This window comes from Podarcis liolepis, assembly GCF_965112155.1.
Source record: "Podarcis liolepis genome assembly, chromosome: 8".
NCBI lineage: Eukaryota > Metazoa > Chordata > Lepidosauria > Squamata > Lacertidae > Podarcis > Podarcis liolepis.
Window position 1 is genome coordinate 34,423,274 of NC_139560.1, and position 16,268 is coordinate 34,439,541.

Consider the following 16,268-nt stretch of genomic DNA (forward strand, 5'->3'; position numbering starts at 1 on the left):
TAAGATATAGTTCTGAATATACTACCCAAATTACATGGTAGTTACTCAGGCACATTCCAAGTTTGGAGGCCCTGGGTAGATTGCAGACAGGTCAGCTGCCAGCCTACAATAATGTAGCTGCATATGATGTCCCTAAACTTCTCACTCACATTAATTCTGCTGCTCCTGGTATGTGCATAAGTAAGGCAGTGACACCAGGCAGTTTGGGCATCCAACCCAGTGCTCCAATCAGTTCTGCTGCTGCGGTCCCCACACAAGTGCCCTTGTAATAGCCAGGCTCTCCTGTGGTGAGTATTGGAGGAGCTGAAAACAGGGCTGCCACAATTAAGATGGTAGGGTTGGAAAGTATTGGCATGCAGCCTTTAGCTCCAACTAGCACTGCCCTGCAAGTTCTTGCTGGCTGCCGTGGCCGTGGTAAAGAGGATGGGCCAATATGGCGCATGCTGGATCCAGGCCCACTTAGATTCCATAAGAGAAAAGAGAAAATCAGATGTAAAGAGCAAGAGATATGAAAAAAATAAAATTCTATTTCGTTTTAGAATTGATTTATGGTAATGCATTACTACTGTATTTGATTTCTTCCTTTCACCTAATTTCCCAAGATTATGAAGAGATTAACTGATTTAATCAAAAGCTCCTGTAATTATACTATGTTTATAATGCTATGCCTAAATTTTTGCTAATGTATCACTAAGTTCCCCATAGCTCTTAATAACTGCTGAGCTTTCATATATGCCGCAATAAAGGTGTTTAAAAATCTTTGCTGACTTAATTACTTTCTCCCTTTTGAGCAGCATCTTCCCATCAGCAAAACATAAGGTCAGGGTAAATTTACACCATTAACCTCTCCCCCAACTTGAAAACAGAAAATCAGCATACCATTTTTCTTGCGAAAAATGTCAAGGAAACAGAACTAGTAAAGTCTAATTATAAAACACAACAGCAATCTGGCTGAAAGTTTGACAAGAATATATAGAGCCATTAAAATGAGACTAGGGTAGATGCTTTCTGCCCTTTCTAAATTCTCAAGGTAAGTAGTTTCCTGACTATTACCATGCCTTTGCTGATTGCAGCACCCTGGTTTTTCACCTAGTACACAGTGTGTTCCTTATAGGCTACCATGTATATGTTGAAATCTGGAGCAAATGGGAAGTGAGGAATTTCACGGCAGACTGGCTTTTATTGTCTCTTCAGAAGCAGCATGTTGTGCATTGGAATGGAATTAGGTCAGTTGGGTTTGGAAGAATGTCCCATCTTGTAGATGCTTAAATCTGCAGCCTAGTTAACTTAGTCTTGTCTCCTGTTTTCCTTCAAAACATTTGGCAAACTACGTGTATCAGTTTATATTAAAATTATAGAGGATCATAATGTTTATGAAGCTTGAAATGAACATCAGGTATGTGTGCTTCTCCCTTCCCTTGCCCCACCTCTCCAATCTTCCTGTACTGGCTTCAGCAAGGAAATCCTGGTGGTGTTCTAACTATTCTAACTAATAGGTGTTCCCTATTATGCCCAAAATGGGGAACGCTGGTTTAATATTTCAGCAATTTCTTACCTGCCCTTCACCACAAGATCCTAGTGGTGGTTGCAACCATATAATCATACAATATTAAAATATAACAAAACAATTTAGAACAAACCAGAGAATGTACATCAGACAACAGGCATGGTCTCTTAACCAGGATATTAGGATATGAACTGATTCAGTACAAGAGAGGAATGTACATGTAGGCCTGGTGCTCATTCCCTTTGTAAACTACAGTTTATTTATGAAGTTGGAGCATTACATCCAAACCGTCTTTCTGCATATGAGAGTACAAACACTTGCAAGAAACGCTACAGAATGTTAAGAATTGTTTTTAATAAATGAATTAGTCAAACTAGTTGCATTTAAGATAACAATGTTGCTGCTGCTATTTATACAGGGCCATCAGTATGCATAGTGCTTTCCAGAGACTAGAGAACAGTTCCCTACTGTGAAGAATTTCCAGTCTAAAATTTGCAAAGCAGAGCAAGGGGTGGCAATATGCATTTATTCAGTTGCACATGCTTAGGGTGAGTTGCAATAGGGAATGGGAGCCATAGTGACTTAAATTTAGGTATTCCTACCTGAACTAATTTGTAGGTCAGGTTGATACCAATGCATATTAATAATAGTTTGCAATCCTAAAAGATGCTTGTGCTTAGAGAGCCACTGAATAGGACTTCACTTGCCCTTTACTTGTTTCAAGAGTGTGACTCCTATTTGAGTTCTTGGATAAGACACATATAGATAAGCAATTACCTTACCTGAGTTTTTGGTTATACTGTTTCACTTTTTCCAATGAAGCTGCATTAATCTGGGCTTGAAATTCTTCTACCGATACATTGTCCCTGTAATAATAGCCTTCCATGCTTTCTAGGGCTACAAAAGAAAATTAATATAAGTATCTATATGATTCTTTTCCGATTAAAATATGCTGAAGCCCCCTGAATGGATCCATTTGATCTGGAACCCTGCACAGTCAGGATCTCATATCATGGGAGCTGCCTATGTGTGTTTGGCAGACTCTGCAGACATATATGCAGCCTCCTATAGATGGGTGGCTGTGGAATGAATTCTGAGAGTGCAGCAATAGGTTCAGTGCCATAGTCCCACTCTCTCTTTCATATGATTTCTAATTTCTGTACTGTTTCTGTCACTGCAATTAGAAAGAACCATTTCAATTTATTCTTCAAGTATTGGCAGTGCTCCTTACACATCCAGCTAGGTATGCATAGGATTGCAGCCTTAATCTTTATTCATTGCTGAGTCTTTACCTACTCATTTAACAAGAACTTATGCAAATCTAAAGCTGATAAAATTAGAACTTAATAGGTGAGTAATCTCATTATTACATTGAAATTGGAACACGGTAACTGACATTTGAGGGAAGGAGCATATTAATAAAAGATTTTGCAATTAGGAATCGCACCACTTTGATAATATAAAATTTTGAGGACTTGTCCCTCTAGGGAACAACTTGAAAATGTTCCCAATAAACACAGTTTTGTTGAAAACAGCATGTGGGTTCACAGCCTTAAGTGTATACTGAATATTAATTCTGCTAAAAGTTCATTAAATGGCCAGTTAATAAATAATTCATTTATTGCCCAACCACTTGCGTGCTGTAAAAGTCCTTAGTTTTCTTTCTTTACAAAAGATAGTTAATGATGTTGGTCAAATTATATACCCTTATCCTTGCATTAGAGTCACAACTAGTACATGGGACCGTACAACCTACAAAGACAGAGTTGCTTATTCAATAATCCTGGAACAGGGGTCAGTTTAAAGGCATTTTCTTTTTCCATTTCAGCAAGAGTAGAAAATGACTGCATATAATAACTCCAAATCTAAATCCAACTCTAGTCATAGTTAAACCCTAGACAGGAATGCACGTCTTCACACACATTCATCTAGTTCAAGAGGTCCAGATATTTATTGCAATGTATATCATATAATTATAGAATTGTAAGTCTCTACCAGAGAAGAATGGCAAACCAAATTGATGGACTATGCCGAGATGGCAAAGCTGACTGGAAAACACAGAAACAAAGAGGGGGGAAACTTTATAAATGAATGGAAACAATTACAAGTTACTTAGGAGACTACTCTAAGCAGATGGAAACAAGAGCAGGATTTTGATTCACTTGTAGTGTAAAAATCACTATGGGCAGTATGGTTTGCTATAAAAATTGGAGTGTGGATGAATATGCAGTTGTAGATGTTAAAAATGAGACCCTATGGAGGGGATGGGGGAAAGTCTTGCAATTCGGAGAATCTCTTTATACTGATATGTTTTTATAGTTTATGTTTATTTGTACTTTGTATTTCTAAAACCAATAAAAATTATTTCATAGAAAATAATAATAATTATAGAATTGTAGAGTTGGATGGAACCACAAGGGTCATCTAGTGCAATCCCTGTACAATGCAGGAATCTTTCACCAATATAGGTCTTGAATCCATAGCCCTGAGATTAAGAGCCCCATGCTTTTTCAGATGAGCTAATCCCAGCAGATAGGAGAATCTGCATCCAATATACTACTGGGTATTGAGTTTTGTTTGTGTGGGGTTTTTTGCAGTCTGTATATATATGACAAGTTCAAACTGTCAAAACAGTGTCCAAATAGCTGGAAGTGAACAACAACAACAACAAAAATTAACATTAAAATTTGCATCAGGTTGTAGTCGCGCACAATGTGCGCGATTAGCATCACACAAAAATAACATGACTTCCTGCAGAATGCTTGAGAAGACTGCCAGCATACCTTGTGCAAAGAGGACGGGGTAAATTTTAAATCCTCCACCATTCTTCAGTCTTTGAGGAAGCTGCTCAAAATTGTAACTATTAAGATAAAAGTAAACTTTCAAGGCTTGCCGGCTTCCTTCTGCTTGATATGTGATTGGCATATCTAAAGAAGAAAAGAAAAATATTACAGTTTTATCAAATGCTAACACCCGTTCAGTATTTTTGCTACAAAAAGCTTCAAGTACTGTAAGAAAACATTAACTGAGCCAACATGTCTCATGCTGGAGAAGTGGGAAAGGAGCTGTGTGTAAGAGAAGAAAGCCAGGGTTGTATGGTGGCTAAATGTTGGACTAGATCTGGGGAAACCAAGGTTCAAATCCCCTCTTGCCATGAAGCTCACCAGATGGCCCTGAACCAGTCACTATCTCTTAGCCTAACCTACTTCACAAGACTGGTGCAAGGATGATATGGGGGTGGGGAGTACCATGTACGCTGCCTTCAGCTCATTGCTCACACACACCTGGCTCCTAGCCCTTTTTCAGTCTGTCAGATTCCCTTCAGGCCCTGGTCCCAGGGACTTGGGCCTCCAGCACACACATACACCTCATTGGGCTGCCTATAGTTATCATAATTAGCATTAACATCGGGGCACACATGACATTGCACCATTGTTAAGTTAAAGGAAGGGAAAGGGCGGGGGATCGCCCATAATAGGAAAGTTGGGTAATTTCGGTAGTACGTGAAAGCCACAAGTTCCATTCACCGAACAAGGTTTAGAAAGTTGGGACTTGGGCATCTGCACTGGGATTTAAGACAAAAATTATATTCATTCCAAAGCTATATAAAACACCCAACCATTCCATATGCAGGTGATATGATACAAGTTAGAAAATACAAAGCTTCTATGCATTTATACCGTACTATATTTTGAAGTAGCAATGGAAGGACGAACATTTATTGTATAATACTCACTTGCAACTAGAGGCTCTTGTTCAGATTGCTTAAAAGAAAATGTAACTTTCTCCAAGTCAAACAGTGCAACCAATGTGTCTTCTAGCATAGCTTGTTCATCAGCCTGAAATATATGTATATATGAGTCTATTAAAGATACTAGATTGATGTATATCATTATTAACATTAACTGCAGGTGGTCACATCCTGTTTCAGTAGTTAACCCAATTAACTCATGAGTGCATGAAGACTGATGTATTTCTATTGACTTTGCACTCCATCATTTGCTGTCAAAAGATGACTGTTAGCAAGGATGAAATATAGCAGGTTAATTTACCATTTGCTATGTTGGTTGTGGACTTTAATCTTATCAAATTGTAATTGTGTCTCATGCAAATGAGTAAGCTCAGAAATTCTGCACAGCAAGCTATGCTTAAATGCTTAAAATGATTTTTGTGTTACAATATTTAATACTTTAAAAATGCAACTCTGTGTATTATTGTGGCTTATAAAATAAATTGTAATCTTCTCAGCGCAGTTTATTGAACAAGGGGAGCATTCCTCCAGAACTTTGCCAGAAGGTAAAACTTACAGTAGCTATAACAGAAGTCAAATAATCTGATTCTGAGTAATTATATTTTCTGATACCTTCCCTAGCTTATCAGCATGTTGATTAGAAAAATATAAATTTGCTTTATATTCAGCTTCTTATTGAAGCCAGAAGCATTAAATAAAATCACCAGAAGAACAGAGATATTTCATCCTTGATACGTGTAATATATACACAGACATTTGTAGCTTCCTCAAATGTACATTTAAAAAATAAACAAACAAAAACCAAACACAAATTGATCACAATGCTTAAATAAGCACTTCTACTCCTGAGGCCCCTCAGGATGGTTGCTGTTTGACTGGGTTTGGCTCCAGGATTCCAGTGGAAACCAAATGTTATTAATGCAAATTAGGGGGGAAATGTAGAGTATGCAAAACCTTTCCTTTGCCTATTGGTTCAATGTGTCAGCTTCCTAAAGAATACAGAGCCATTTGAATTAAATTTAGCACATAGTATATTTTTAGAAATGGTATAGGTTTTAGAAAATACACTATGAGCTTCTGGACAGATGTTACTTCCAGATGCCATTGGTTAGGACAATAAGAACATTACACAGAATGGCGCAGCTGCGCACAGGAACTCTCACCAGATTTGGCGACAACAGTGACTGGAAGTGAAGGAGGACACCGGCACTGGATATCTGTTCCAACCATCTTCTGCTGGCCTCTTGTGTCTCCATTTCACACTCTTTGTTATTGTCAAACATCTGATTTAAGGCAGCCATTAACTGTTCTGAAAAAGCACAAACTGTGGCCACCAGACTTTGGCAAAAGACCATGTCTCGCCTGAGCTGTATCTTACTATCTGTGAAGGGCACAACGAAGGGGAAAAAATAAATAAGGAGAAATAAATAGACTATAAAGAAAATGCACAATGAATTTTGTCTCTCCTTCAAGAAGCAGTGCCATTATTTTCTTGGGCAAAATGTAACATTATACACAGTAGCGGCTGTCATGTGTGATAGCACAATGTCGTATGTATGCATCCCTTCACGATCTTTGTAGATTACAACAAAAGTTTTGACTCAAAACAATAAACAATTTAGTTATCAAATGCCACTGCATCGCCTGGCATTGGCGACTATATTAGGATTCAGAAGCAGAGCAAGGAAGTCAACTATAGTTCACATTGGTGCTTCTTTTCTACCAACTTTCATTAAAAATTGCCAAATAAGTAGTTTGCTATATGTGTCTATAGATTGGTCCCTGATAAATCATCACTATGTTCTGTCCTGTATAGGCCTGCATTTCTCAGCCTCCTGCAACCCCTGCTTTTTTAAAAAAAGAAAAGAAAGATGTATTTTAGTGTATCTAGGACTTTTCCTTACTGTTCTTGGTCCCAATTTTGCTTGTTAAATTTTACACTAGCTCCCCCATTTCTAAGTATCACCCTTTATCAGACGACTGATACTTCTTCATGCTCTTCATCAGTTAGGAAAGGGGGAAATTACATTTAATATATTCACTTAATATGGACCACTCAATGTCTATGCTCCATTTTCTTCTATCTTTATGAGTAACCTCTGAGCTCATGAAAATATAACACATATTCTTGGAGAGACTCAGCCAAATGCTTTGAATAGAAGTACTGAAATGTATTCATTAAAATTACCTGTATATTCAAGGAGTGCCAAGAGGGCCCTTGCTTTCACCTCTGGGGAAGAAAAGGACAGACACTTAAGCCAAAATCCTGTTTTAGACTCAGATCTGACCACACATTGCCCATCTTTCTATTTATTTCTTCCAATCTTCTAATTATACATACAATATCATGCTTATTGTATTCATTTTCCAAATTAAATAATAAAATAGCAATATATGCTGAACAGGTTAGTGGACCACTGAATTTCTAGTAAGCTTTGAATATGTGAATTTGTAGCTATATGAGCATGGGAATTCATATTCTGCAGTACAATCCAGCCTATGAATACTCAAAAATAAGCCACATCCATTTCCACGGCAAAGTAAGTGTGCATACGATTACAGCCTGGCCTTCTAGTTCAACAGTTTTAGAAGTTGGTATTTGTTTCTTTCAATCATTTCTTAGAAGCTACCACATGAAGAGTAAAAAAAAAAAAAAAGTAAATCTTAATCTTAGTTCTTTAATTAACTAACTATATTGATTTCTAGGAATTCTGTTCTATACAGCAATTGATGTATTTGCAGTGTTGACTATGTCGTGTTGAACTGATTCCTGTTCTCATCCCAAACTAATGCCTAAAGATTACCACTGAAGCTGGAATTCCGCTAGAATTTGCATTTGGCTCACTAAGTATATCTAATTAGGATCCCTTTTTTTAACAAAAGGGCTCTCTCATATTCAAGTCAGTTTTCCAAATGTACCCTTTTTCTTTATTCCTCAATCTGTCACTCGTGTACTCTGTGCTGATTTTTGTTTCCTCCTAGATCTGCACTTACTGGTACCAGCCTCTCTCACTCCTGGATTCATGAACATCAACTTACTGGTTCCAGGTTCTATGCTTATTTATTAGAAAATTATGCTGCTTTATATAATAAAAATTCCTAAGCAGTTTATATAAAAACCAGAAAAACACAAGAATAACCATCAATAACATTCCCTAAAGATAAAAACAAAACAAAAAGTATGCATCACAGATAAAACTGAGCAATGTACAAAACATAATAGAAAATGTAAGAGTACACAAAATATATAGTTTAAAGAGGCATTAAAAAGTTATTAATGTATCTGCCTCACAAATTACCCAAGGGAGTGCATTCCAGAATGTGGACGCTACCACTGAAAAGGCCTGCTTCTGCATTGTCAAGAAGTGATAAATTGGTTGGAAGATCTTAAAAAGCTCAGCTTGATCTATATAGAGGAAAGCAGTCTGTGGTCCCAAGTTTAGAACTTTACATACCAACAAAACCTTAAATTTGCTCTCTTGCAGCTGCAGCTTCCAAACGAAACTCAAATTATCGCTGTCAATGCATGGTCATAGTTGGCAGAAAAATTGAAGCTGGTAAGGTGTATTCTGAGCCATGGAAGTCACCCAGACTGAGTCAGTGATGGATCTAGGAACACCCCAAAACTATACACCTGCTCCTTCAGAGGAGCTATAACCCCATCAAGAGCAGGTGTGCACCCCAACTGTGAGACTTGGGATTGCCCATCCATTGGGTTTCCCATCAGGATTCAGCTGCAGCTTTTTAGCAGTCCTCCTGCCCATGGCTGCATCAAGGCACTGTTTTGGGATATGCATGGCCTCTCAATTCAGATGTTACATAGAAATGCTGGGTGTCATCAGCATATTCATGACACCTTGCCTCAAATTAACTACGATTCAAAACACTATCCTTCTGCCATCACAATCAGCAGAACTTCTCATTAATATCTAGCTAATTTCAGTGAACCAATGCAACTGCCAAATGCATACAGAAATGCACACCAGGCAGCTTAATTAATCATCCTTATCTGTCCCTGGTCACATTACAAGACTTTTTAAAATTCTTCTGCTGGCCTTGAATATATTTCACATTGAATTAAACATTTTCACCTACAGTATTTCCTAAGGAAACTAAGTAGCTCTGGTCCATTTTTGTAGGACAGCTTTTGTTGTGTATTTCTAATAATCTCATTTCTTTCTAAGTGAACAAACCAAGTGAAATCTTAGAAAAATCATGATATGAATAGAATGAATTTTCTATTTTTATCCTCATTATTCACTACTAAAATCAATTGAAGAGCAGTGAATATTTTAATATTACACCTATGTTTAATCATCAATCATCATTTAATTTGGTATTCTGCATACACACTAAAATGAACTATGACCAAAAGCCCAGCGGCCCCTGATTTTCATCATAGATTACTTTAGTTAACTTCCATAACAAATCAGCAAACTTTCAATCACAGCATACTTGGTTCACTAAAATGAGTTTAGATGCTAGTCAAAAGAGATTTTCTGGTCTCTGGGTATTTGCAAATTCTAGATGCAGCTCAGGAGACATTAAGTATCTTCAAATGTAAGTTAAAATACTGATAATAGATTATGCTTACAAAGCACAGAAAGATGCAGCTTTTATTAAGTAGGAATTTGGACATGTTAGCCAACTATGCTGAGACTTTTCCTTTATCCACATAATGACTGCAGACAGGAGGGGGTGAACTAGCAAGAGAAAACCAATAATCAAGAAGACCCTGTGGAGCCTACTGCTACAGCTCAAGTACAAGATATTACTGATGGCTTCTCCAGAATAGTCCTACCTACTAGTTCCTTGCAGTCATCAGGCAGGATGACTGGAGAAGCTGATATCATAGCTCATGAATTCTCCACATTGCATCAAAGAAGGCAATGATGATTCCAATTTCTGAACACAGGTCTAGGGTCTCCCATTAGCAACATTAGTCTCCATTGACTCGGCTAGTCAGGCTACTGGTATTGTTTTGGAATATACATTATTCTTTGAAAGATTCTATAAATCTCACAAGCTCTATCTCAGAAGTATGACAAAACTACCTATGATAAATGAGTTACCTTCAACAAGTTTTCTGATGTTTTGGGAAAGGTTTTGGACACTGCTAGGGAGATTCCAGGGGTCTTGTTTGATGTGAAGTCTTAATCTCTTTGGGCAGCTGAGTTTAGGTCCAATCTCTTGCTGAAACTCTGTTCAAAAGCAAAATTACTTCTTTAATTTGTTATAATTTTATTTTGCTCCATAAGTTTAGTGAACTTAAATATTGAAGGTGAGCCTTCAGATTCATTTCCTTCAGTAAAGACTTGTTGTATTTAATTCTCTGAATAAACATTTTCATTCAACACCAGCACTAATTTAATTGGGCATAAATAGAATGCAACACTTCATAATATATTTTCCAGATAACAACTAACATAACCAACACATTTTAGAAATACTGTTCAGTAAAAAAAATAGGTTACACCTCATAAAAACATAAGGATTGCAAATAAGTCCAAAAAAGTTAATAGGCCACCTGCTCTGACACTCTTATGTAACTTCCAGACACAGCAATCAAACCATGATATTAACCAACAAGATATGAAATGGGTCGTTTGTGCCCTATTTCCCCTTAGGCACGCCAGATCTCATGCACTGTTTATCTCCAAATGAAAAGTGAAAATCATATTTTGAACTCTGTTGCTAATTCTGATTGGGGACAAATTAAGGTTTACACAAGCCAGAATTTTATTTGTAGGCTTATTTGTTTAACTATTAATATTTATAGCCTGCTCTTCAGTCCTGAGTCTTTCAGAATGGCTTACAATGTAAATGTATAAAACACATTAATAAATACCGGTAATATCATTAGTAATTTTAAAAGATCAGTGTGAACACAATCTTAATAAAACAATTAAAACTCCAGTTCTAAAAGATTACTAATTGACAGTTATTACATGGTTTAAGATGTTGTATAAAAATGGTTGGACAAATAAAAGCATTGCCATGTGAGCTTTCTTGGCGAGAGCATTCAAAAACAGGGAAGGGCCTCTCCCTAGTTATTACCCTCCTAACTTCAGGAGGTAGCAGAACACAGAGCGCAGTCTCAGAGAACTATCTTGAAATTCAGGCTGTTTCATGTGACAGAATAGAACCCTTTCATATTAAAAAAAAAAATGTTTTTTTTAAACTCCAGTGCTAGATTAACAGGTGTATCTATCTTCTGTTTCTGTTTGAAACCCCATTGACTGCCACACTTGGGTTTGAATATTACCTTGCAAGCTTCGACCTGGTGTGAAGAACTTTGTCTGCTCAAAAGCTCTTGCCACTGCTGGTCCTTTCAGGAGATTGATAATTGAATCTACCTGTAGAGTTGAAAAGCAATTGAATGGTGAAAAGGTAACTAGCTTTTTGTAAAGTTTATGTTGGATCCACACAAAAGGTAGGTGCATGTTTTCCCTTTGAGACAAATAGAAGCTTTGGCGTAAGATCAGGAATATGAATATGGAAAGGGTGAAATGCCTCTATGCCAGCGCTACAGTTGTAATCTGACCCCATAGTCCATGATTGCTTTTAATTTTAAAGAATTTCAAAGGGGCCAGGGGCTGGTGTTAGGTTTCCTGGGGACATGTACTAAGTCAGACCACATTGGCCCAACTAGCTGGACTGGCAGGGACCCTCTAGGATTTCAGACTAGGGTCTTTTCCCAACCCTACCTAGTGATGCTAGGGATTGAACCAAGGACCTTTTGCATGCAAAGCAGGCTCATGCCTAAGAATACATTCTAAAGGTAAAGGGACCCCTGACCATTAGGTCCAGTCGTGACCGCCTCTGGGGTTGCGGCGCTCGTCTCGCTTTATTGGCCAAGGGAGCCAGCGTACAGCTTCTGGATCATGTGGCCAGCATGACTAAGCCACTTCTGGCGAACCAGAGCAGCGCACGGAAACGCCGTTTACCTTCCCGCCTATTTATCTACTTGCACTTCGTGCTTTCGAACTGCTAGGTTGGCAGGAGCAGGGACCGAGCAACGAGAGCTCACCCCGTCGCGGGGATTCGAACGCCGACCTTCTGATCAGCAAGTTCTAGGCTCTGTGGTTTAACCCACAGCGCCACCTATGTCCCGAATACATTCTAGAGAAGAATAAATATCTAAGGCACAGCATTTGAAATAACAATGCAAGCCAGAAAGGGAGGGAAAATTGCTTCAGATAATTTTCACAATGCATCCCTGTATAGTCTCATTTTATTAGAAGATAGCACTGTTTTTGCACCACAAAAAAATCTTAGATGGTAATAATTGAATACCTGACCAAAAAGATGTTCCAGACAACCATGGAGTTTGTCTTGCTTGTCATGAGAGATGCGTATACTTAAAGGAAGTTCATCACCTGTTAAAACAATATTTGAAATTCTTATGAGCTTTTGAATTTAACAGACTGTACAAACCTTACACGTGGATCACTTTGTTGCACAAAAAAGGGGTCTAATATTGCTGCCATATGTGATGGCACTGCTTCTGCTTCCAGGACAGGGTATTCCAAAGGTGAAATGACCATCTCATTCCTTTTCCTACTACAGCTGCTTTCCTTTTGGCTTTCCTCACAGTTTTATTGATGCTCACTGCAGCCTATCTAATCCATTTCATTCCTCATCCCAGTTCCTGAAATGTCAGGACTTTGTGGGGGAAGGTGGTAAAACTTGCTGTTTCTCAACGTCTTTCACTTTTAACTAGTAATGACTATTTCAGTCGCCTGGCAGAGGAAGCAAAGAGGAGTTGTTTGTTTGATTTAAGAAAGAAGAAGAAAAAAATCCTGAAATGGCAAAGCATTGCTGTCAGGTGTTAAAGCGTTGTCTGACTGTTCCATGTTTGAGTGTTGGAAATGTTGAGTTCTCAGCATCTAACTAACTTTGTTTGAAGCACAGGGAATTGAGGTTGCCCTCATTACTGAATCAGGAGCTTTGCACTGACAACACTGGCCTTTGCTCTTTGTTCTCTGTTCCCAAGCCATTTGTGGTAGTGGTGTGGAGATTAAGATGATTCTTGCACCCAGCCTAATTTTCACATAAGTATTTTGCAAGATCAAAGGACAACACTTCTTACAGATTCACTTTATTTGCATCAGAAGCTGAAGCATCTGTAGAGCTAACTGAAGCATGCATTAAAGCAAAAGGAAGACAAACATTCCTTTCATCTACTTCAGAAGGCAAGTAGACAAACCCATCTAGTTAACAAATCTCATACAATTTCCTCTAGCAAAGTACATTTGAATTACCTGAATCCATTTCATCACTGTGAAAGAAGGAACTACATTGGCTACTGGAAATACTGGTAAAAGATGCACTAGAATTTCTGTTGCTGTTGCAATCACTGAATAGGGAAAAGAAAACATACATTATAAATCCTCTTGGAACATTTATATTTAAACAGCAGCTTTTCCATCCTTTTATCTTTTTCTCTTGACCAAGCGCCTCTTTACAGTTCCTAACCTAAGTTATCCAGGCTGTACATTTTGTGAGCGAGAAAGCTCAACATTTTAAATTGAACAGAATAATACCAAATGCCATGATCCAACAGAGTTTAAGCTAAGTGAGCTTCAGTCCTTTGAAATAAACAAATCAAATATCTGTTAATAAAGAAGATGCGTTATAGTGTTATAATTAAGTGTTATTTTAACCATACAAAGTTTTTAAGTAACAGCAAAATGTTTGAACAGCTTTACATGCAGCAACAACTGAAGACATGATTCATTCATTATTCTCTTATCCTTGATGGAGGTAAGAGTTTACCTGTATGAATCCCGGTTGCTAATGGTGTCATGTCCAGAATCTTCCTGTTCATCAGCTGCTACACTGAAACAGACCTTTTTCCCATTTCGTTCTCCTTTTTCACTATCACTGTCTGTTGGTGTTAATGGCTCGTGGTTTTTCCGTTCTGATTGTGGAGAGTATGTTATTGAAGAAAGGAGGCTGAAATGGGATGAATTCAGCTACTGTAAGTAAGGATTGTTTTTATTTTTAAATAACAGTAATGCTACAAATACAATAGGAAAACTAGCGTGTGCCAAAGTGGACATGGTACTGTCCTAAAATTCAGCAGAATTATAAGATATAAATAATAATAATCAGTTACAGATAGGTAGCCGTGTTGGTCTGCCATAGTCAAAATAAAAAAATTCCTTCCAGTAGCACCTTAAAGACCAACTAAGTTAGTTCTTGGTATGAGCTTTCGTGTGCATGCACACGAAAGCTCATACCAAGAACTAACTTAGTTGGTCTTTAAGGTGCTACTGGAAGGAATTTTTTTATAATAATAATCAGTATGGCTTAGCTCACACCGCAATGAATCAAGCACACCTAACTTAAGACAGGAACCACTCTATCCAAATCATTGTTAGGTTAGCCCATCTTATAGAAGCTTTGGGAGTAGGTAATTGTGTACCTGGATGAGCAGGTGAGGCTCCAGCAGATCTGCAGCTGAGTTAGGCGCTTCTTGGTTTAGCTGGGCTATGCCAGCTTGACTCCCTCATTCTCAGCTCAGCCAGAGAGCTTCCGGTGTATCTGCCCCATCCCCACACAGCTGGCTGAGCTGAGCCCAGCAGATCATAAGGTGGTGTAAACACTGAAAAAGTGGCCAGGGGCATAGTGTGGGTGGGACCAAGGGCCAGGGGTATAGGCTGCTTTCGAAGCCTGTTCAATTTGGTCATGTGTCTTGGCAACCTGGCATAAATCAAGCTGACAGAAAGGGTGGTGTAACTCAGACACTATTCTAAAGGCTTCTTTTCCCTCTGCCAGACTTAGGCAGCACTCGTCTCACTGCTGAATGGAAGTTGGATCTGGTGTGACTCTCTGCCAGCTTAATTTATATCATCTTGCTTTAAGCTTCTTGTGCATAGGATTGTTTCCTTAATGTATCAATATAGAATCAGAGGACCAAGGTACAATAATCTCTAGGATAAACTAATTTTAGTAAATGTGGTTAGTATGATTATGTGAGAAGAGAGACACAATCCAATGAGTATTCTTACAACCCAATGGGTGTGTGTGCCTCAGCTGCTTAGCGACATACCACAAAAGGAAATTGTGTGTTCATAATAAATACAAACAGATGTTATTCTAAATTAAATCAAAGACATACAATTTTGTCATAATTTAGGGGCTTAGCAATATATACATTAAGGTGCACTGCTACATCTTTCCATCCAAGGTGATTAAACAATGCATGAAATCTAGAAACAAACTTATCAAACTCAAAAGGTGGAAGCATAAATAGCAGCACTCAAGCCTTCCAAGCACTCAGCTGCTACATTCAAATTTTACAGTATTGGCATCAGCAGCAGGAAAGGAATGTTCATCACCATTTCGCATAAATCAGCAATAGGAAATAGCCCAGGGCCAATGTAAGTGTTATTCTTATTAGCACAAATGTAGCTATGCATCTTATTATGCATCAGTACAAATTTTAGTATTTAATCACAAAACTCTTGCATGATGGGCAATAAAATTTATTGGAAATAATCATTTCAGCCAAGTACTACTCTGGGGCAGGGAGGAATCGAGTACTTCTTACAAATAATGTAAGAAGTACTTACATTATTCTACTTACAGCAGAAACAGAGCACAAATAGGATGTAAAATAGGATGACTAAGCATTGCCTGCTCTGGTTGCTAGTTGCTCTCCTGTGGAGAGGTCCCTGGGACCTTGTGCATCCTGTATATATTGGTCTAATGATACTAGGGTGTGATAGAACTCCAGAAACTAGGCATTGTGTAAATTGATACTGACAGCCAGACAATCCTGGCCTCATTTTTCCTATTCTTCCACTGAGATTTAAAAATAGGCTTCTGGGTATCCTGTTTCCTGTACAAAACTGCTTTCTTTCAGAACAATTAAATGCTGGCAGCCTATAAGCCCATAAGGAATAGTGATAAAAAGCCTGACAATTCTAAGTATTAAAAAGTTTATACCCTTTGTTCAGTCTGTATATCTTAAATAGGATTTTCTACTGGTTCACTTTCTAC

At 38.1% G+C, this 16,268-nt stretch overlaps 2 protein-coding genes across 9 annotated transcripts in view; one reads left to right on the forward strand and one right to left on the reverse strand.

The window, feature by feature from the left end:
• LOC310713475 (uncharacterized protein) overlaps positions 1–16,268 on the forward strand; it is a 78,046-nt gene that overhangs the window by 29,237 nt on the left and 32,541 nt on the right. The window contains exon 4 of one of the 4 annotated variants that reach the window (XR_014529279.1): positions 3,487–3,579. The exons of the other annotated variants lie outside the window; for them this stretch is intronic. The gene's annotated coding sequence lies outside the window, so the exon portion shown is untranslated. Of the gene's footprint in view, positions 1–3,486; positions 3,580–16,268 lie in introns of those variants that run through there. 4 annotated transcript variants of the gene reach the window in all.
• The window catches only part of PREX2 (phosphatidylinositol-3,4,5-trisphosphate dependent Rac exchange factor 2), a 115,089-nt gene that overhangs the window by 12,638 nt on the left and 86,183 nt on the right, over positions 1–16,268 (reverse strand). For all 5 annotated transcript variants that reach the window (XM_083517526.1, XM_083517527.1, XM_083517524.1 and 2 more), the window contains 10 exons: positions 14,037–14,216; positions 13,523–13,617; positions 12,555–12,637; positions 11,524–11,614; positions 10,331–10,459; positions 7,447–7,488; positions 6,422–6,639; positions 5,244–5,346; positions 4,291–4,434; positions 2,290–2,404 (listed from right to left, as the gene is read on the reverse strand). In XM_083517526.1, coding sequence (XP_083373652.1) covers positions 2,290–2,404; positions 4,291–4,434; positions 5,244–5,346; positions 6,422–6,639; positions 7,447–7,488; positions 10,331–10,459; positions 11,524–11,614; positions 12,555–12,637; positions 13,523–13,617; positions 14,037–14,216 — 1,200 coding nt within the window. The remainder of the gene's footprint in view (positions 1–2,289; positions 2,405–4,290; positions 4,435–5,243; positions 5,347–6,421; positions 6,640–7,446; positions 7,489–10,330; positions 10,460–11,523; positions 11,615–12,554; positions 12,638–13,522; positions 13,618–14,036; positions 14,217–16,268) is intronic.